General features: G+C 40.6%; 1 protein-coding gene across 9 annotated transcripts in view; it reads right to left on the reverse strand.

The window, feature by feature from the left end:
- ANKRD44 (ankyrin repeat domain 44) overlaps nucleotides 1-23,748 on the reverse strand; it is a 288,800-nt gene that overhangs the window by 56,274 nt on the left and 208,778 nt on the right. For all 9 annotated transcript variants that reach the window (XM_053918901.2, XM_053918899.2, XM_045198483.3 and 6 more), the window contains exon 16: nucleotides 22,945-23,056. In XM_053918901.2, the coding sequence (XP_053774876.1) occupies nucleotides 22,945-23,056 (112 nt within the window). The remainder of the gene's footprint in view (nucleotides 1-22,944; nucleotides 23,057-23,748) is intronic.

Here is a 23,748-nt window from a genome sequence, read left to right on the forward strand (position 1 = left end):
TGTGCTTTCTCTGCTACAATAATGAGGTCAGATTACTGCTTTCTACATCCTCCTCCGTAATTCTGAGATAATCCCACCTGCAGCATTGGGTTATCTCCTCCGCTGTGTTCACTTTCCCTGGCAGGCAGCCTACAGGCGCCCTTGGGAAGAGGGAGGGAGAAAGAGGTGGAAGTTCGGGTGCTTGCTCTATCTCCTGTGTCTAAAGACAGGCTTGGAAGCTTACTCTTCTAAACACTGCTGGTCACTCTGATGAGCTTGATTTCTCCTTTAAAATGAACTTTACAATTTTGACAACTTTTCCCCCTTGACTTTTAAAATATAACTTCTAAATAAGATATATTCAGGAAGACATGCATTATTTAACATAATGCCTGACTGGAACTGTATCTACCCACAGAAGTTTTTCAGTAAATTTGTTCTAATGCACTAATTTTTTAAAAAATTAAATAATTGTAAATTACTATTTAAAATATAGGGGAAGGAAGGAAGGAAGGAAGGAAGGAAGGGGAGGGAAGAGAAGAAAGTAACATGGACCCTAATCCATAATGGGGACAGTCAGAGATGACCTGTTAATGGTCTAGTGTGTGCCCTCTTAGGCAAATAACAGCCCATAAATACACATAAATCATGATGTATTTTATCATAACTTTTCTTTTGGTGCTTAATATGCAGTGAATATTTTTATATACATTAAATATTCTTTGTTATTTATTTTTATTATTTTTTATTGATTTTAGAGAGAGGAAGGGAGGGGAAGAGAGAAAGAGAAATATTGGTTTGTTTTTCTACTCATTAATGCATTTGTTGGTTTATTCTTGTACGTACCCTGACGAGGGCTCGAACCCCCAACCTTGGGGTGTGGGGATGATGCTCTAACCAATTGAGCTACTTAGCCAGGGCTGAATATTCCTTTGCAATGTCAGTTTAATGACTAAACAGCATTCCAGTAAATCAGTGCAATAATGTCCAATAATTTTACTTTCTCTCTTATTTTTAACTTTTAAGTTATCCCCTTTAGGTATTACTATTATTGATTAACAGCTATGAATGTTTGTGTGGCTGAAGATGAAGAATATTCATCTTTATGAATATTCATGATGACATCCTGATGATAAATTGCAAAAAGTAGACTATTAAGGCTTTTGATTAATAATTGGCAAAACCTTTTTGGTAATTTAAATACATTTTGGGGGTAGCTTGAGGTATGGTGCCTGAAGATACGCTTTGCTGTATCTTAGTAAATCATTTCCAACACTATTCACCCCTATCTCCGATTTTGTATTCGCAAGGCTCATCAAAGCAGCTTTTCTCCAAGGAGCCGGTTACTGGACCGACAAAGGGAGCAGGAAGCTTGTCTCCTTTGCTAAAAATAGCTCCACGGGTATCTCCAGCTGTTCTTTCATGCCCAGCTGCAGCAGTGTGCATGCCTTCAAATTCTTTTTCTAGTCAGGAGCATATTTTCTAAAATGAATCGTGCATTGTTAAACTTTTCAAAGCTTTACTGTGCTCGTCCATAATAAGTGAAGTAAAATATGAATTGATTCATGTTAAACCTAAAACAAACAAAATCTAGTCTTTTCCACTGGTTTCATAAAAATGAATTTCAACTTACAAGAAAAAAATTAATAAAAAGTAAGACTTCCTTTAAAAAAGTATTTATAGCTATCTGAATAACTGTCTCTAGAAGACTACTAAAATTTTCTTTAAACATTTATCTCCAGTTGATAAAGTATCTAAATTGCTATTTTAAGATAATAACGAAAATGCAATCCTCTACAACTGTGAGTGAACACAAAATATTATGGCAGCTGTCTACTCAGATTTTTAGATTTAACCTTAACTGTTCTTGGAAAATACACACATTGGTCTCAGAGTGATCAGTTGAGTAATTAAATGGTTTGTTCATTTAATAATAGCCACTACCAATTAATGAAGAAAGAATTTCTCATAAGACTAGTCCCACAGTTCTGGCTGGTGTGGCTCAGTGGATTGAGTGCTGGCCTGTGAACCAAAGGGTCGTCGGTTCAATTACCAGTCAGGGCACATGCCTGGGTTGCAGGCCAGGTCCCCAGTAGAGGGCGCGTGAGAGGCAACCACACATTGATGCTTCTCTTCCTCTCTTCCCCTTGCCTTCCCCTCTCTCTAAAAAAAATTAATAAATAAAATCTAAAATAAAAAAGGACTAGTGCCACAATGTTTGTGGTAATAAGAGATACTCAGCAATCTTTATAAGACATTAGCAGAGAAGGATCTTTTCCAAAAGGGACCCTGAAGGGAGGGTAAACAGGGTAAAAGGTAAGAATTTAAGAGTGACTTCAGTGAATTTTTTTTAATTTTGTTTTTCAATTATAGTTGACATTTACTAAGTGAATTTTTAAAAATGTCTATAACATATGCCCTCTGGAACTAAAAATATCTGATTATCAGAGAAAAAACCAAACCCGTACATTCACAATTTCTTTGTTGAAACAGTTCTTGCCAGTCCTTTAAGAACTGAAATCTTAAACGTTACTTTTAGCTATTTGAATGAATATTTTATAGATTTCCTGAAAGTTGTGACATTATTTTTTATATTGTGTTTTTCTACACAGACGTATTTCAAATCAACAAACAACAAATGCAAGGATGTGGAGAAAAGGGAACCCTAGTGCACTGTTGGTGAAAATCCAGACTGGTGCAGAAACTGTGGGGAGCAGTATGGCGTTAACTCAAAAAATTGAAAATGGAACTGCCTTATGACCTAGCGATTCTACTTCCGGGAAACACTAATTCAAAAGAATATATACACACCTATGTTCATCGCCACGTTATTTACAATAGCTAGGATTTGGAAGCAGCCCAAGTGTCCATCAGCAGATGAGTGGATAAAAACGCTGTGGTACATTTACACAATGGGATACTCCTCAGCCATGAAAAAGAAGGAAACCTTACCCTTTGTGACAGCATGGATGGGCCTGAAGAGCATTATGCTAAGTGAAATAAGCCAGTCAGAGAAAGACAAATACCAGATGATTTCACTCATATGTGGAATCTAATGAACAAACTGAACTAACAAGAAAGCAGAGACAGGTTCATAGATAGAGGGCGGGCCGACAGCTGTCGGGGGTTGGGGGCTGGGTGAGGAGGGGACTGAGCAAAAAAGAAAAACATTCACAGGCATGGACAATAGTGTGGTGATTGCAGGCGTGAGGGGTAGGGGAGGTGCAGGAGTGTACAGGGGGATGAAGTGTGATGGAACGGGACTTGACCTGGGTGGAGAACACACATTACGGTGTACAGATGATGTGCTGTAGAACTGTGCACCTGAAACCTGTATGATTTTGTAAGCCAGTGTCACCCCAATAAATACAATAAAAAGGAAAAAAATAAACCTACTTTCATGTATCTAATCATAAAGATTTGTCATCTTCTAAGAATTTATGTGCAACATATTTTCCCATAACCTTTACACATTCACAGGACATCACCTTGGAGGGTAACTGGGGATTTCTAAATATGCGCACGGTAGCAAGAAATTTGGTTGGGGTGGGGTAGAGAAGTAAGAGAAAATGCAGACAACTGTAATTGAACTACAATAAAAGAATTTAAAAATTGAAAAAAAAATAAAGTGATCTTTACAATTCAAAAGAAAAATATGTATAATATTAAAAAAAAAGAAATTCTTGTTTTACCCTCCCATAACATCCACACAACCAGACTCTAATATTTAAATTCTATGCTGTTAAGGGAAGATTTCATTGCTTAACTTTCAAATTTTTATGTCAAATATGCCTTAAATGTTCCATGCATTATATATGTCTTAGGATAGCCACGTGCCTTTCTGATTTCTTACCTTAAGACTTTGACCTAAGCAGTGATTTTAATCAAAGAAAGAAAGAAGATTCCTGTGGTACTTCTATTTTAATCTCTACTCCTCTTCCTTCTAAACTAATCCAGGGGCTTCTCCATTTTGGCCAGGACACCCCTCAACCAACAATAACAAAGCATTCTATTCCCCCTCATCTCACACCTGCAACATCCTTTTTTGCAATTATAACCTTTCTCTCTGAACAAGTATAGTTACTTTGGGTCAATTAAATTTGAGCCTCCTTGTGTTGGCAAGCCACCAGGTTGTTTTTTGAAAGTTCTTGCCTAGTGAAAATTGTATAAGTAAACCTTGGTTATTCCCCGCTGTGCTTGGGCTCTGAGAGAACACCGCCCTCTCCACAGCAGAACTGAGCCCCTGGGATGAATAACTCCACGTGTGAAATTACTCATATGCCTCCTTTTCTTATCTTCAAAGTGCTGATGACTCACGAACAGTTAGACCCAACCTTTTCAAAACTATAAGCTTCTACCCAACCCAGCTACTAGGAGGTACCGGCTTGGTTCAGTCAGAATATGTGTTCGGTCAACTGCTCTCTGCTTGCACCTTCTTCGTTATTTAACAGTAACTTTGTGGATGAGATAAATAAATAGTACTAGCTTGGGATCCAGTCACAACTCACCATGAACAAAGGTTTCCTTTATTATACTGTCACCATTATTTTGGTGGGAACACTATTTTGAAGGCCAGAGGTTCTCAACAAGGGCAACTATAATCTAAAGGGGGTATCTGGCAATGTCCAGAGACATTCTGGGTTGCCAGCACTTGGGGTGGAGGGATTGGCTGCTACTGGCACCTGGAGGACAGAGACCAGTGATGCTGCTCGGTGTCGTCCAGCACAAGAGACAACCCCCACAACGAAGAACTAGCTTGTTGAAAATGTCAGTAGCAACGAGGTTGAAAATCCTGCTTTAAGGAAATGAAATGAAGATTGATAAAAGAAAAGTCTTCCCTTTGAACCTTGGGAAAGGGTTATCACCCGGGCAGTACAGAGCTCTGACCTTGACTTTCATAATAGTCGGACAAGCTACCAAAGAGAAACTCTACAATAGAAATGGCCCAATATATTCTTATACAAAGAGTTAGTAAACATGATTCCATTGGTATGTAGACCAAATTCCAGAGAAAAGTATAATCATCAATTTGATAGTATTTACATAGAAAACTTCCAAGTGAAACAAAGAACAAAATAGAAAAAAAGATGTTAACCACATCATGAAAATGACTGTAGGTATAGATATTTTGATTCCTTTAAAATCTTCTTTTGGGCTTGGGGGATGGGGTAGAATAAGTATCTTCAGTGCTGTGACACATGAAAAACCTCCAGCCACTTTCAGATTTTAATCATATTACAGATGCAGGCTGTTCGGCAGATACTCGGAGGGAGGAGTCTTATCGGTCCTCGACATCTAATTACTTATCTTAGAGAAAATTAGGCAAGATTCCAAACCTACAGAAGACTCATGTTCTCTTGGGAGTTATTAATTATAAGCAGACTTAAGAAGCATTAATTTGTTTTGGTAATCATGCCAGGATGCGTATATCTCTGCCAAACACCACGGGAAGTAAAGATTGGAGAGAAGGTGAGCTGCTTGGCTCTGCTGGAAAAGGGGGTTTTCCACCCCCCTGTTGTCAGGGGTTTTTGTCTGGTTTTGTTAAACCAGATGGCCCCAGTTTGTCTCTTTAGCCAAGTTCTGAATAAAATAGTCTTTGTGCTGAAATTTAAATTAAACGGATGCCTGACTGCTCCACTCCTGAAATAGGATAGTTATACCCCTTCTGGAAGTCTTTGTATTTCATTCCCTAAGTATGACCCCGCTCTGCCTATACTGCTATCCTTTAAATATTGACACTGACCACTTATGCTACAAAAGTGACAACTAGTCATAGATACTAATCAGATCACAATTTCACCCAGTACGACTTACTGACGGAGCTGTCTGTAAAACATATTGCCAATGGGTAACATGTTAACACGTTACTCAAGAACCAGTTTATCAAAAGACTTCTCAAATTCTATTTTCCATAGTATACATATCCTTATATTCTGTCAATGTACAGACAGGAAAAAAGGGACAAATATGAAGGATAGATATCAGGTCACAACAAGGCCAGAAAATACTGAAGATATAAGGCTCAAACCTGGAAAAGAACCTGAAATATAGGTTTAAGGTCAACATCTAAAGTTGTATGCCATGTATACACCAATGACATTCTTTGACAGGTTGACAATAAAAGGTACCAGATATTGGCCTAAGTAGAGCAAAAAAAATTCCCACAATATATGAGATACATACATTTACCTGAATTTCATGATGAACAAAGAATAGAGAGAAAATGTGGGTTTTTTTGCTATGAATGATCCTAAGAAATCTCAAATAACTGACTTATCATATCAAAGCAAGAGCTGACAACTCCACCTCAAAAAAAAAAAAGAAAAGAAAAACCAGTCAGCAAATACTTTAAGTATAAAGGCAAAGCCACATAAAATATTAATAGGTATTACCATTGAAAAGAAACACATCCTCTTAAAGTTAAAGTCTAAACAGTTAAGCAAAAGGTAATAAAATTCCAGTGTGAATACAAAATAAAGACAATCCCTGTGTCTACCTCTCAGCCATAGTGAGGCTGCTTGATATAAATCAACAGTGTGAAAACAGTTACACAGCAGTGATTAAGGCAGCAGGTAACTGAACTTGTCCACTAGTTACTTCCAGTTCCACACTGTTAATGCTGGGAAATTTCTCTTTGATTTATGAAAGGTTGCTGGTGAGTACAGACCTCTTTTAAAACAATAGTCCCAGTAACTCTTTGGTTAAAGCACCACTTACAGAATACTTTCTGTATAAATGCTACAGGGACAGATGTTGAGAGGCTCAGAATATGGAAAAGATATGGTCCCAGCTAGGATCACCTGAGGTAGACAGACCTGGGAAAACGGTAGCTCCTCATGCAATCAGGGCTCTGATGCTGGCCAGACTCTTGGCTGCTCAAGTCTTCCTCATAGAAAAAAATTTGCTGTCCTGTTTCTCATTCTCTCAGGGTTTTGCTCTGAGCTAAGACACCAGCAGGTAGTAACAAGAGGGGTACCCCCCAAAACTGGAATTTATTTATAAAAAACTGTGTATTTATTCTTACATGTTTAAACTTCAGTCGCTTTCAAAGTACTCTCCATGTGACGCAGTACACCTGTTCAGACATTTTTCCCAACAGCTCAAAATGGTTTTTGAACGTGTCCATTTTAATGCCTTTTAGCGCTTCTGCCATCTTTTGTTTCGTCTCTTCCACATTGGCAAAAAATTTCCCTTTAAGGATTTTTATCATCCGGGGAAAAAACAACAAAGAAAGCAGTCTCTCAGGTTCAGACTGGGTGAATAGGGAGGGTGGGACATGGGGGTCATGCAGATTTAGGTCAAAAACTGCTGAACACTCAGCAGGGTGGGCAGGTGCGCTTGTAAATCACCCATCATGAAATGGGCAGACATGCAGAAAGAGTCTTTGAAAAAATTCACTGAAGCTGAACACAGCCTCTCACAACCATGCCAGCTGGTACACTGACACAGATGGGTCCCTAGAACATTCACCGAGCAGGGGCAGCCTGTACTTACAATGGACCCTCCCTCCAGAAGGTAATTCAGGTTTCAGCTTAACTGAAAAATACCTTGGCCCACAGAAATCATTCCAGTAGCAAGAATTCTATGTACCCAGCACACAGACCATGAAACACAACATCACTGACAACTGAGAACTCCTTGTCATGGCCCACCCCGCCGCCCCCACATAAGCAAAGCACCAAGAAACAAGCAACACCCATGTACTGCTGAGGAGGAACATGAACAGGAAAAAGAACCACTTCTGTGGAACAGGTATGCAGGGACTGCTGGAAGGTGAGAGGGCGTGGAGCAGGAACACTGACAAAAACATTCTGGCACCTCAGCTTCCACCATAAGCACAAGGTATCAGCAGTCCATTCCAGAAAAATGTAAAGCCTCTGGTGTACTGAAGGTAACCATGGCAACAACGAAACGCAAACCAAGCTCAGCTCCTCATTAGACTGATACATACCCACACTGAGAAAGAAGCCTACACATTTTCAGCTGTGAATATTATTTACCTCAGTCTTTACTATTCTTCCACAATCAACCCCAACCATTAGTTGAAAAATTATGAAAGATACAAAAAAAGCAAGAAAAACCCTAATATATATTCAAGAGATGAAGCAATACAAAATGATTCAAAGACGGATGATGCATGTGGTGGAAGGATCAGGCATGGACTTTAACACACCTAAGATTAACGTGTTAAGGAATTCAGTGGAAAAGGTATAAAATATGTATGAACAAATGGAGAATTTCAGCAAAGAACTATAAAAGAGGTTAAATGGAAACAGTAGAAAAAAATTGTGATATCAGAGGTAAAGAAGTACTTCAACAGATTCCTCTGTACACTGAATACTATGGAAGAAAGAATTGGTGAACTTGAAAATAGGTGGATAGAAAAGATCTAAGTGGAAACACAGAGAATAAAAGAGTTAAAAAAAATAACAAAAAATCAAGAGCTATTGAGGTACATCACACAGTCTCACATATGTGCAATTGGAGCCCTAGACGATGAAGAGAGAATGAGCCAGCAAAATACTTGGAGGATTTTCCAAAATTAAAAAAATATATCCAGAAACTACAAGGGGACTTCAAGCAAAATAAATACCAAAGTTAGGAGGGAAGGGAGAACACACCTACATACATGCTAGCTAAACTACTGTTATCCCATGAAGAGAAAACCTTGAAGACAGCCAGAGGAAAAAAGCAACATTCCATTCACAGGAACAAGGAATTACAGCAGATTTCTCCTTGGAAATTATTCACGTTGGGTGGGGCAAAGTCTCAGAATCACCAAGTGGGGCAAACAGTGATAGGTGGATGGAGACTCAGATATGGTGCCTGCCTGCTGGATCTGCTGGGGGAGGGCTCGGGGGAAAACATTGGCCTCTGCCAGCACTTCTGTCTGGGAGAAAGAAACCCTTCCAGTCCTGGTCCTGAACCCAGACAATTCACTTCCTCTCCATATGCCCCTAGTGCCTTTTGAGCACTGGAGCTCGGATGGAGTGAGTCCATGTGCGGGCCCTATAAGAGGAACTGTGTGGGAATCCCGAAGCCTTCTGTCTCACTCAGCCACGAGCCCTGCTGGTTCTTACATCCAGACGTTATGGAGACTTTTCTTCCTGAAACCCTTCCCACTGAAACCCTGGGTTGGGGTGCCTGATACGGGGCTGGGAGCACTTGCTTCTCAGGGAGGATCTCCCCAGTTGAGATATCCCTCCCAATTTTTATCCACCTCAGGTGGGTGTGGGACCAGCCAGTTCTGTGCCTCCACCCCTCCCACTAGTCTCAATGTGGTTTTTTCTTTATATCCTTAGTTGTAGGCCTTCCATTCAGTTAACTTTCAGGCAGTTTCTAAACGGTGGCTGTTCTGTAGTTCAGGTGTAACTTCCATGTGGCTGTGGGAGGGTGTGAGAACCACATTTACCTACTCCACCATCTTCACCAGAAGCTGATACTAATGAAAACTAAAATATTTTCCTAAATGGCATATTTTAAAATTTTTATTTCCTATTTAATTTTGTTGCTGGTATATAGAAATATAATTACTTTTTGTATGGTGACCTTGTATTTTTATCAATCCATCTTGAATTGAGTTTTGTGTATGGTGTGAAATAGATGGAAAAATAATTTCTCCCTATAGAACATTTAACTAACCTACTGCCTAGCTTAATGTCTATAATTTAATTCTACCCGCAAAGTCTCTTTTGCCATGTAAGGCCACTTATTCACAGGTTCCCGTAGTTAGGGTGAGGACATCATTGGCGGTCCACTTGTCTACGTATTTATTTATCTGAAGATACAATTGACAGACAACACATTATTTCACATGTCACATAATGACGACACTTTGATTTCTCTCTCCTCCCGTCCCGCGCCAGCTATCACTTTCAGTCCAATGGTGAACAGGAGGAGAGAGGGCACCTATGTTGTTAGTCTTGTCCCCATTTTAAGGAAAAAAGCTTTAGATATTTGACTAAGTATGTTGTTTGCCATAGTTTGCAGATAATCTTTATCTGATTAATGAAGTTCCTGTCTATTCTTAGTTTGCTAAATTTTTTTTAATCACAAATGGGCATTAAGCTCTACCAAATATTTATCTGATGTTTTTCTCCTTTTTCTGTTAATGTGGTAAATTACCTTGGTTAATTTTCTAGTGGTAACCTACTTTGTATTCTGAGAACACTGACACTCCGTTGTGATGCATTATCTTTTTCAGTATATGGTTGTGCATAATATACCAATATTTTATTTAGAATTGTCAGTATTTACGGATAGACACTTTCAGTTTAAAAATATTCTTTTTTGTTCTATCTTGAGCAATAAAAAACTGTAGATAATATTGAAAAAAGACGATACTTATCCTCACTTTATAAACTTGAGCTTGTTCGCACTGATCCATCCACATAACAGTTCTTTCTGCTTTTATCTAAAATATTTTATTTTTATATCTAAATAAAGCGAAACATGTCTGGGGGTGGGAAAAGACAAAGGGATAAGAACCACGCATTTCCAAGGGAGCAGTGCGTACATTTATCCCCGCATTTTCGCCAGCTGACAGTATGTACTAAGTCCATCGAGACGAAGCTGGGTCTTTATAGTGAGCAATATCTGGTACATTTCATGCTCTTAATAAATAAAAATAAACCACCGGGTGGTGCCACTGTAAGTAAGAGTCTAGTTTTTTCATTCCAACAGTAAAAAATGTTTTCTTTTTAGTACTGTCTGGAAAAATCTTTTGGGATTGTGGTTATCATACCTTTATACCACCAGTGACATTACAGGTCCTCAAAGCCACCGAATACTTAAATCAGTGTGCCCTAAAGTTATCAGAGAAAAGCGCTAGAGTTAAAGTGGGAGATTCAGAGAGGTGTTCTCTGTACATTTAGAATGTGAATCTTTTTAGTGTTTTTCTGAGCATTCCATTGTTACTGCCCTGTGTTCTGCAAACTCAGGTCTTTTAAACAGAGAAGGGACACTACCATACAAGATAAAAAGAAAAAATTTTTTAATGAAAATTAAAGAAGCCTAGATTTTGTCAGGTGGCATTTTTTTTTGTAACCTCTAAGAGTGTTATTAGTTTATTGATACAATAGCAGCTACAAAGGCTTTGATTATTAGTCAGTCTTTACATAACTCTGGGACCTAATCACCACTCTAAGTTGGAATCCAAGACAAAAAGGCAGCAGGTCTCCTGGGCTTCCCACTATTTAAAATGTATTCAGCCCTGTACCCATTATCCACACATCTATCACCAGAAGTACTCATCGGAGAGCTAATTCAGTTGAAGTTCTACACTATAAAACACTTGATTGCATTAAGTGACAGGCATATTGAAAAGGTGACAAGTAGTCAACCCTGTAAAATATTCAGGGTCATAGGTGTTGCATTTGATCAATTCTACTTGCGGAGCATGTACGGTTCTTTGTGTATTACCAGGAAAACAATAACACTGGCCTCGAGTTTCCATGGTGACTTCTGAGAGCAATTCTGAAGTTTAACAGTTACTTCTTTTAATCAGCTATAATTTTCATCGAAGCGATATTCCCAAATCATGCTAAATCCCATTATCATCATGTTAATTTCCCTTCTGTCTCAGCACAAGGTGAAATTGGCTGGCCTAGGACAAGAGATGTTTTATTGAGGGCTAGGCTGGACAGCACTGAAGAAGCTGAGGGACATGGCAGTATAATTTTCAAAATGCAGGAAAAGAGAACAAGGAAGATGATCTGAATACAAAAAAATCACTACTTTTTAGTAAATAAAAAATTAGGCGACAGAAAAGTATTCTGCTTCAGAAAGGTGTTTTGCTTACCTGCTCTTAGCCCCAACAAAAACTGTGCAGACCAACATGAAGGCCTCTCCGACACCACTTTTAATGTTAAACCACAGTAAAATTTCCTGCCCTAAGCATCGATAACATGTTAGTGATTCTAACCCAGACAGTAAAATATAGAGTTAAAAACATTTTTTTCTACTGGTTCAGTTAAATCTAATCATGACAGGGTTCTGAGACACTGGCTAAGCACTGTGGACTGCTTCCAGCTGATGAATATTAAAAGAATCAGCACAGATTCAAGTAAGTGGGTAAAGAAAGCTGTTGTTATTTTAAGCAGAAATTAAAACAGATGGGAAGAGTGACATACATGTGTTCAGCTGTGGGCCAGCCTCACATCTAATCTTTTATGAATTGCTGACCCCAGGCAGTGATGGGCGTCAGGAGCACGACCTGAGGTACAGCGTCCGTTTTCTCTTTGCTCCGATGCACTGTGTCATTTACAACTTTTCACTTTAGTGGATGATGCAAATACCATCAAAAGAAAAGAAACCATCGTGAAAACGGGCTTTCTGATACATTAAAAATGGGAGGTTGATCAGTTTATCAAACCAAAGCCAAACATCCACCTACATTCTCCGTCATTCGACTAATTCGGGTTTGGTCTACTCTTTCACACTTGCGGACGGTGGGGTGAAGAAACACGTACTCCAAAGAGACACACAGTAAACACGCCACGCTGACAGGTGTCCGTAAATCTCACTGACCCCTGAACACAGAAGGGGGCGTTCCAGCCCCTCCACGCTCACGGCATGTCGCCTGTACCTCTCTTCGGGGACATCATCTTTTATTCTGGATAATGAATGGTAAGAGTAAGGACAATGTGGAATTAATAACGGATCAGTTATAGTCCTTTATGACAGTTATTTATTTACATGCTGATTCTCCTGATTGGACAATAAGCTCCCAGATATAGAAACTTCTCCATCTTTTTAGACCTGGCATATAGCACAGTGCCCAGGAGATAGGGGGGATTGATTCAGATACATTAGGTAAATACATTATAATAGCTTCTACTTGCACCTATCATATGCCAGCACCATGCTAGACATTTTGCTTATATTATTCTGTTTAGTCCTTAGAACACCTAATCCATACTCGACAGATTAGGCAGGATACGGAGGCTTACAGAAGTGAAGTAAAATGCTTAAAAACCTTGTGGGTAGGTAACAGCAGAGATAGCACTCCAGTCTAGGCCTGAGTGATGCAAGTGCTTGGACTTCTGACCATATCACATGGCATGGAGGTCTAAGCATGGTCAGTGGCACCGTGGCAGGTGCTGAGGGCAGACTCCACACACTGGGTGCAGCCTCTGGCGGCCTCTGCACTGCCACCGGTGGGCAGTGATGAGAGCTGCATCTTTCCTAGACATCTGCGACCTAACAGCTGTTTTGAAGTTAACAGTAATTGGTGATTACTGTTAAGAGGGGAGGGGGAAGATGGGGAAGGCGAAAATAGTGAGTGTTCTGTGGCAGCCAAGAGGATTGCACACAGTACACAGGAAACACAACAAAAGCTCTTCGGGAGGAACTGAAGCCAAAACTTAGGCAGAATAGGAGAGGACCGGGACAGAGAAATAATTTGGGGATGGTTATTATAATCTTATTATTACCCTATAGGGAACCAGAAAATAAGAGTGACGTTTTGAGCCAATATTTATACAGCATACATCTTACCTCCCCATGATAATCTTCTTGCAAGTGATCCCCATGTCTGATATATGTCTATGCCAGCCATGGTTCCAAGTACAGTGCCCTATACTTTACTCTGTATGCAGAGTAAAGGCAGCTAAACTGTAAAGGTAGCTAATGTAAGAGAAGTCGCACCGCAGAAGTTGGCCCAGTGGACTACCAGGCTGGTTTCCATGGAGTCAAGGGCAAAAAGCACCAGTGGCCAGGGCTTCTCCGACAACCTAGGGGACAGAACTCCTGGACAGGCTGCCCAGGGAACTCTGACTGACAAGGCCCTTGGTCTTGAGCAGAGCATACATTAGGTCACCAGGGCTGCAGCTCATCGACTTTTACTCAGTTCCTTTGATTTTTAATTCTGTAGTCAGAAAGAAAACTTCGGGTCTTCACTCAGTTTATAAAACTGAATCTCCTACTTGGAAGGCAATGTAGCTGTGGCAAATGACACGAGTCCCTGGTCCTCTCAGTGGCTGGACTCTTCACTGTGAATTCACAAAGGATGCCTGTGCGTACACAACTCATGACTGATAAGGAAGACTAATCAAGTTTATAAACTTGTAAAAACTGATTCGCTCACCCAGATCTCCAACCTCATCAATTGCTAGTGCCAGTAGAGCCTTTAAAAGACCGGCACTCAGGAAATACTAAGTATCATCTTTTTTAAATTGAATTTATTGGGGTGACATTGGTTTGCAAAACCACACAGGGTTCACGTGTACAGCTCAATAAAACTCCTCTCACACTGCATTGTGTGCCCATCGTCCCAAGCAAAGTCTCTCTGTGTCCCCACTTCCCCCAGTGTGCACACCTCTGCCTACCCCACCCCCCTCTCCCTCTGGTTATCGGCACACTGCTGCCTGTGTCTATGGGTTATGTGTATCTGTTTTTGGATAATCCCTTCACCTTCTTTCATCCAGCCTCCTTCCCCCTCCCCTCTGAGAGCTGTCAGTCCGTCGTCTGCGTCCATGCCTCTGTTTCCATCTTGTTCATCAGTTTCTATTGTTCATTAGATTCCACACAGAAGTGAGATCGTATGGCATTCGTCTTTCTCTGACTGGCTAAGTATCACCCGTATTATAATATTCCTTTTGCTTTTAAAAATATGTATTTTAAGAGAAAATGACACCAGAAAACATACCGCTTGTCTGAAATAATTGCTTTGGGTTACTTCTTACCGCAGTTTGTCTCATATCAATGTGAAGACACTGAGACCCAAAGAAGGTTGCGACCAACGAAAACTCTTTCTGTGATTAAAAGAATGAGTTCGTGTGTATGTAAAATAAAACATGTGTTTGGGAAACTATACAATTAATATAGAGTTGTCACTCTCTACTAAAGTGCCTTCCTAGTAGCCAAGTATATTTTATTGTCAATATTAACAAAATTATTCTTCCATGTGCTGAATGGCCCAGAGATCCTAAATGCAGTGATGCTCATACAAGAAAATAAATCTCAGTTATTGGTGAGTGATTTGGTTTTTCCAAATGTCTCTGTCAGCTGTTACAGATGGCTGAGCCTCTACTCTCCTTTGGAATCTGAGAAAGGCTCTTTGTTCTTCGTACCATGATCCATGACCTGCAGGCACAGGTGTGCGCGAGCTCTAGCTCTCGCCTGACTAGAAAACCCGTCAGGCCTCTCTACTTTCCGTTACTGAATGAGGATCGAGAAGGGAAGTGATTACCATGGGGACCTGGTCTAGACTTCACAAGGGATGCATCCTTGGCAGTTGCCAAAGACAAAGTATCTTTGGAGAAACAATCTTGCTGGGAAGTCACTCCTCCCGCCAACTATCCCCCCACCCCCGCCCGCCCTGCGCAACCCTCGCAGGCTGGAAGTGGTCATCCCTGGCAGCTGTTATAAGGAGGGTGAGGCCAAGATGACAGCAGCTGCTACAAAGATACTGAACGGAGATTCCAGGAGGAAGGCTGGGTTCAAGAGCGCTTTTATAAAAAATACGTGCTCAAGTCCAGGGGTTAGTTCTGCCAATTGCAAACAGTGGGATGCCCTTGAGAGCTGCACCTGGGGTTGTTTTACCTCTCACCGGGTGGGTAATGAATGCTGTAGTACAGTGGTTCTGCCTGCTTGACAGAAAAAGAAAATGCAGACTGCTCGTCAAGACAAAGCTTTCCAAAGAAACGCACGACACGGACATAACTGTCATTGGTATTGTCCAAGGTTCTCCTGCGTCCCTCTGACAAAGCCTGAAGACTGATCGGCTCAGTGATATCTTGGCTGGGTGCGCTGACTCGGCTGATGTGGAATTCAGATGCTCTGAGACACCTTTGCCCTTCAAAGTCTGAAGTTTGTCTGTTTTCCAGACAGTAGAGCACAATGGTTAAAATCTTGGAATTTAGACTCAGATGAGTGAGGGTGTGAGTCCTGGCTCTGCACCACACCAGCTGTGTGACCCAGCGCAAGTTCATCCAGTCTCTCGCTACTTGAGAAGAGTCTCATGTGAAATATGGGTGAAAACAGGAGTCACTTCACCATGTTGCTGTGAGAGTTAAATGAGATGATGCAGGCACAGGGTCTAGCCCAGCCTGCTTGCAATAGATGTTAATTATTATGACTTTATTAAAAATAAGCATGGTTGTTAAAATTTTCCCTAGGAGAAAAGGCTTTGAAAGAGAATTGGGGTTTGGTTTTGTTTAAGGAATTGATTATTTTGCTCTGGCTGGGGTGGCTCAGTGGATTGAGCATCGGCCTACAAACTGAAAGGAATTGATTATTTTAAGAAATGAGGGTCCGATGACCTCATATAGTTGATCAAAGTTCCATGAACTTTGGTGATACAAAGTACAGAGTGTCTCTCCATTCTATCCTCTTTGATTTCTCTCATTAGCATTTTATAGTTTTCAGCACACAAGAGCCATATTGAATTTTTTGGCAATTGTAAATAATGTATTTTTAATTTGATGCCCACATGCTTATTTCTAGTATATAAAAATGCAATTAATTTTATATGTTTATCTTGTATCCTCACCTATAAGTTTTAGGAGTTTTTTTCTTGATTTTTTGGGATTTCCCATGTAGACACTCTTTCTCTTAGCAGGTCCTCTGGGGACAGGAAAAAGCCATCCAAGACTTGTTTGGACATAGGGTTCAAGTTTGCTGGGGGCTTTTAAATCTTTTTGTCTGCAGATGACTACTTAATAGCTCTTCTTTTTTAAACTTTTCTATACTCTGCTTTCTTAGCCTTGAAAAGCTTAATTAGACATTGCTAATATAAGTATATCTGATACAGAGCCAGATGGTAATGATTTCTTAAAGACCTATGATAAACATAAGAAACAACCCAAAACATTGAGAAGGTTACTTGAAAGTAGCATAATTTCAGTGCTCAGTTGCCCAGAATACAATTGTCTTTGGTCTGTCTTCAGAGAATCTCAGAAACCCCTAGAATACACACGCAGGGGCATTTGTCTTGCCCACATAGTCTCACAGCTGAAGTTCAAGTTAGCTCATAACAGGGGGAGAAGGCCTGAGGGAAGAAGCCAAATTCCAAGGGACTTGGCATGGCAAAATCTTGGACTGAATTTAATCAGAAGCCTGCAGTTTTCAAACAATCTCTCTAAATTTCTGTAGGCAATTTATGTAATTATATTGGCACATATAGTTTTCCATTTCAATAACAAAACCACAAAAGTCTTTATGTTCACAGGCAAATCTTTAATATAGTAAAAGATATGCGGTATGCCCTTATAAACACACAATTTCCAAATAGAGGCATAATTCTCTGAGTGTTCTCTTCAGCGTCAGAAAGACTGCATTCCCGATAAAGGGAAAGGGAGGCCAAGAGTTCTTCTTTGCCAGCTCCCTTTCTGCACTGAAACATAAGTTTTATTCCTACAAGATGCTGTATTAGCCAAGTCTTCTCCGTTCCGCTTTGATATTTTGAGCCCAATTGAACATAACTGGTCACAGCTCTCGGCATACATTTGTGGGCAGATTTTTGCTTGCACTCTCAGTAGACACATCTTTGATCGCGTCCAGCCGAGAGCACTGCCTAAGTAGGCCGACGTGGCAGAATTCTGAACATTGTCTCTTCTATCAAGGCCACGGGTTCATGCTACTTTCTAGAAGTCTGGTGCTTATGGAACAAATTCAATATAAGCTTATATGAAGAAAACAGAGTGAAAACAACTAAAATAATTTGTGTTCCTTTTTGATTACAGCGAAGTACACTGAACACAAAATATGCACCATAAATTCTGAGCTTGTGATCATAGAAATCATGAATGCCAAGGAAACACACACCAAGTTAAATGTCCGAGTCAAATAAAATATGCACCAGAATTACTGATACGTATCTAATGACAGGCATAATCACAATAATTGCTCCACTACATGGGAAGAGAGGCCGAGGACAAATTTTACCAACTTTACAAATCAGCTGGCTTTGACAGCCAACCATCCCGTTCAATCCTGCTCCACTGCCCAAAGACCCACCTACCCGGTCTGGTAGGAAAGGCTCAGAGGGTGCAGATACTTGCTTATGCTCTGTGTCCCTTCAACAGGCCAGAAACACAGGCTGGAGAACATGATATAAAGGAAGGTCTCTCTGCATACGTCCTGCTCAGAGGCTCAGATGAGCTATCCAGAACCAGAAACACGTCTTTCTTTGGCATTATTCTAGCACAGAGCACAGGGTCAAGACCAACGTGTTAAAGTGTGAGCCCGGGAAGGGTTGGGGTGTTTGTGCGGTGACATGAGGGAGACGACTGGCACGGCAGTGACGGAGCTTTGAAATGCACCTTCTCGCGCATGTTGGTTACGGTAATCGGCTTGCCTTGCTCATGTCTAGGACCCACAGAAATGGGAGCTTTAAGGAAATATGAGGTCCTACAGAGACAGAGTCAAATTAGAAAAGGTGCCCCTCAAAAAACCCACTTCTTATATCAAGAACAGGCCTTGTTGTTCTCAAAAGGGAAAAATTATTTTTCATATCTATATAAGATAATGAATGCTAACAAAACTTACTGTGATAATCAATTCATAATATGCATGTTTTGCTGTGTATAATGTATACTTTTTGCCCAAATATTTGAGGGAAAACTAAGGATGCATGTTACACGTGGGTATAATGATTACATACCATGAGAATAACAACAGGTATAATAATCTCACATACAATGCGCACAAAGCAGGGGTGCACATTATACATGGCAAATGACGCACACGCATGTAAGTCAAGTCTTTATGGTATACACTTTAAACTCATACAGTGCTGTGCACGAGGTATTTCTCAACAAAACTGAAAGAAAAAATAATTAAATGGCATAATGTAAGCAAACTCCTGGGATTTGATGCACACACACAGTAAAATGCCATTGTCGGTGGTCCCACCGTCTCCCTAGTGCATTCACAGTGGGGTGAGCCAGTAGGGAGATAAGGTACCTACCAAGGTCTGGCTCCGTGATGCTACTCCCAGGGCAGAGCCCAGGTTGGGTTTTGTTTTGAATAGGAGGGGGCTGGGCACAGATATGTTTATAGCCTGCTCAGGAGCTCTGCTTAGTTGAACTACACCCAAGAGGAATTTTAGGATGCATTTCAAAATAGAAATACATAGAACTTTCCATGTAACTATAATAATTCAGGAAAATGAAAGGAGAATTTCTATCTCATTCCTGTTATAAATAACCCACTGAGGTTCTTTTCTGAAAGCAGACAATGGTGTCATTTCTACCCATTCTACTGATAATCTGGTCCTTTTCAGCTGACAGTGCAAATTAAAATCAATTAATATGCCCCCAACCCTACCCTTTCTCCCCCAACACCTGATTTTGAATGTCTTGTAATTGCCAGGAATAATCATCTCTTTGTAAATCGCACAGAGTAAGTGCTGATTGAATTAAAGGAGTAATTTTACTATCAAACAGAACTTGTAAAACCTTCTTACAGACAGGAAAGCCTTTTCATTGGCTAACAGACGTAAGGGCCCTGAAATGGCTTTCCTGGAAAATAAAAATAACGTGCCATATATCACTTACATAGAAAGAAGGGGTTACAGGATAATCACTCTCATAGTTACTATACTATGGGATTAAAGATAACTTATCAAAGTGCTTTAAAACAGCACAAGTTATTAAGACTAAATAACAATCTTTGTAATGAAAGTTCGCATGTCCCTTTGAAAGAATACACACCCCCCTATATTCAAGATCTGGAAACAGCCCTGGTGCCATCAGTAGGTGAGTGGATAAAAGAACTGTGGTGCATTTACACAACGGAATACTACTCAGCCATGAAGAGAAAGGAAATCCTACTTTTTGCAATATCATGGATGGACCTGGAGATTATTATGCTAAGTGAAATAAGACAGTCATAAAAAGACAAATGCCATATGAGCTCACTTATATGTAGAATCTAATGAATAAAATCTGACAAAAAAATAGAAACAGAGGCATGAACTCATGAAACAGACAGACAGCTGTCAGAGGGGAGGGAGATGGGGAGGACTGGATGAGAGAAGGTGGAGGGATTAGCCAAAGGGCGTACATGCAGACCCCACAGACACAGACACCAGTGTGGGGATGGCCAGAGGGAAGGGGGTGGGGGATAGGTGAAGGTGAGCAGAGGGGGGAAATGGGGACATCTGTAGTAGTGTCAACAATAAAAAGAAGTTCCTATGTCCAATTATGACATGGTTTTCATAGAGAAAACCAATTAAAAGCAGCTGTGTCTTAAGCACATTTTGGGATGCAGGCTCATAATTTTTAGGGTAGTTATAGTAGCTCTACCACTGATTGCTACCTACACACACACACACACACCTTTCTTATGTGAAATCTAAACCCTAAGTCTTATTTGTTGACAGGTCTGGATCAAGTCCCACAGGAATGCTGGTGGGAGAAAGCAGAAGTGATATTCCCCTATATCTTGACCTATTCCTACCAGCTTTTGCTCTATGTTGAAAAGCCTTGAGGGGTGGTGGAGCACTAACCTGCAATGGAAGGCAGCATGGTGGGTAAACATCTTTTTTTTAAATCAGGAATCCTGATTCATGGTCTTGTTTCTTCCACTGCTCAGAGCTTTGACTTTGGACAAACCAGTTAATGCCCCTGTGCTTCTGGTTTGTCATCTGTAAGATTAGGGATTGTCCCATTGCCACTTGTGATTCCATATAAAAATCCAAATTATAGAAGGCTGTAAAATCATGGGCTTTCTGCTTCTTCCTATGGAACTGGTTGGTTTTAAAATATGTCCACAAATTCTTTGACACTTCTCCCTTTGAAAGGCGGAGTCTACTTCACCTCTCTGGATTGTGTGACCGCCACAGTGGGTGGATGCAGCAGAAGAGATGCTGTGTGCACTTCACGGCTAGACTGATCACTAACACGGACACGGTCTCACTCTCTCTCTTGCTCTCCCACTCCATCTCACTCTCTCTCTCCCCTGGGACAGAGGCCTTTGGATCCCTGAGCCAAGATATCCAGCTACTTGGAAACCACCAGTCTTTAGAAGACCAAACAAAGAAACCACACAGTCAGAGACAGAGAGAGGCCCGAGGAATCTCGGCTGCCTGAATCTTCCAAGCCAGGTGATTGACATAGGCGTGACGAAGCCTCTGAGATCATGCCAGCCCCAGAGGATAGTCGCTGTCTGACTATAATCTCAGAGGATACCTTTAACTAGAACGACTAGGCCAAGCGACTCCTGAATTCCTGATCGACAGAAACAGTGAGAACTAATAAATGATTATTGTTGTTTTAAGCCACTCACTTTTGGGGGTGATTTGTTATGCGGTCACAGTAGCTGGACGGACCATGATAGAATCAAAACTAGGGGGCAAAAAATGCCACCCACATGGTCAAACAAGGAATTCTTTAGCATCCACAAGAACCACAGGAAATAAAACCTAGAAATATTTGAAAAAGATGAAGGTAGGTACAATTCACCGATACCACCAAAAAACCCCACTAGAATAATCACCTTTTATTTTCAAACTAGGGGACCTTTATGGACATTCGTAATTAAAAGAACTTTGGTAAGAATGACCCTAATTGGCACCAGCAGCAAAGTCAAAGGGAAGGGTTGAGCCGGGGCATCATTTCATCCCTTTTATGCGGCACTGGCATCGCTGCTCACTGGCTTTCTGCCTCATGCCTGTCTCAGTACACCGTGCAAGTGTGCAAGTATTTCCCTAAACACACCTCCCAACAACTCTGAAAAGTAGGCTTCTCCTTTAAAAGGGTAAGGAAAAGAGTCAGAGTCCAGCCAGCAGAGATGGCACCTGTCACTGGGCCGGGGTAGTGGGGTTGGGACAGCCTGGATGTCGTGGTGAAACTGAACCAAGGATGACACTTAGGAGGCTGCAAACGGCGCCCAGCAGAGAGGACTCAGCCACAAACCCACAGTTTTTCTTCCTGGCCCACCCAGGGCTTAAAAAAAAGGAAAGTTCACATAAAAATCCAGAGTTCTACCTTCTCTTGAAACACTGGAAGTCTAGCAACCCCAGGAATGCATTCCCACCTGGTCTCAGTCAGCTGGAGCTGACTAGCTGTTTCTCCCTGTGGACAGAACATGTGCTCTCTATTTGCCACAATCCCCACCACTCCCTATTGTATACATGGGCTCACCTCACTCTTTTACTTCGCATTTTTGCTCTCTGTGGGCATTTGAATTTGTGCATCTCTCTTTTATTAAGCATATTTTATTTATTTATTTATCTATCTCTCTATATATTTATTTATTTATAGGGGAAGGGAGGGAAAAATAGAGGGAAAGAAACATCTATTGGTTGCCTCCCATACATGTTCTGACTGGGACTGAATCCACAACCCAGACATGTGCCCTGACTGGGAATCGAACCAGCAACCCTTCATTTTGCAGGATGACGCTCAACCAACTGAGACACACCAGTCAGGGTTGAATTTGTGTCTCTTGACCTATACCAATAGAGGCATTTCAGACTCCAAACGTCAGGGTATTCCTTGATTACTATAGGTTTGAAATTTTTGGTGGTTTGGAAATTCTAGTAAATTCCGATTTTTGTGCCCTTGCCAATTTCTTTCTCTAAACTACAAATGTGAGACCATAATAATCCACATGCCTCATGATTATGTAAGTCCTCTTATAGCACTGTTATTGAATATTGGGGTTCTAAGTGCGCCCCCAGACATATATACTGAGCTGAATTGATACAGTCAAATGATCTTTAAAATACAAACTGTGTCCATACACAGGTCTAACTTTCTCAACCCAAATAAATATGGAAAAGAGTTAATTGTCAGTCATTTCTAAGATTAGGATGGAGAAAAAAGGAGCAAAGAGATCTACGCATCATGAAGTTAAACAATGTAACTACTTACTCACCTTGAATATCTTCAAGGTGGTTTCTAGAGGGGACTTACCTAGGCAGCGAGGTCATTTCCTGAGAGATTAAGACCAGCATTTTCAGGTTTGGGTTTATGTGTGTGTGTGGCAGAGAAAGCAAAACAAAACAAAGCAACTCACCAATTCCAGACACTGTCTGTGGCCATAGGCAGCAGCATAATGTATGCTATTGTAACCTTCCTTGTCCCGGATAGACGGATTTGCATCATTTTGAAGCAGAAACTCTAGACATCTGTAAGTATAAAGATGAGGTTAGTTTAGAAACATCTCTGGACCAAAAGAGATAATGAATGTAAATTTCTTCCCATTATGAATGATCCACAAAGCACCTCGTGAGTCTAAGTATTTCTTTAAAAACCCTGCAGCAATGACGTTTTCTGTGCGGGAAGTTTTTGTGTGTATGTAGGTGTTTTCTGTAGCTTCCTTTATTTCAGCTTAAAATAGCTATTCTAGAATTCAGGCGGGGCTTTGAAAATAAGGGAGTAACGAAGTTCTTTTTCCTTCTCATACTAAGGTAGTCTGTCATCCACGTTCAAAAGATGAAGTCTCAACGATGATAAAGAAATGGTCCGGTCAGGCCATTGCCGACAGGGTAACCTCAGAGAGAAGGCTTATTTTTAACCTCACTACTGGAGACTCTACGATCAAAAGATCAGAAAAATGAAAGTTAAAAAGTGTAAGAAAACAACAATGAAAAAGAACACAAGAAGAGCCTACACAATAAAAGGATTAAGGGAATGGATTAACATTTAAAAAAATAATTCAGTAACCATGTATGAAGAAAAAAGGCTCATAGTACATCATTAGGAATATAGACTAAAACAAATAATAAGTAGTATATTTTAAAAGCCTTTTAGTTATTTATTTTTAAAAGATTTTATTTATTTATTTTAGATAGCAGGGAAGGGAGGGAGAGAGGGAAAC

The sequence above is a fragment of the Desmodus rotundus genome, chromosome 2, assembly GCF_022682495.2.
Source record: "Desmodus rotundus isolate HL8 chromosome 2, HLdesRot8A.1, whole genome shotgun sequence".
NCBI classification, from domain to species: domain Eukaryota; kingdom Metazoa; phylum Chordata; class Mammalia; order Chiroptera; family Phyllostomidae; genus Desmodus; species Desmodus rotundus.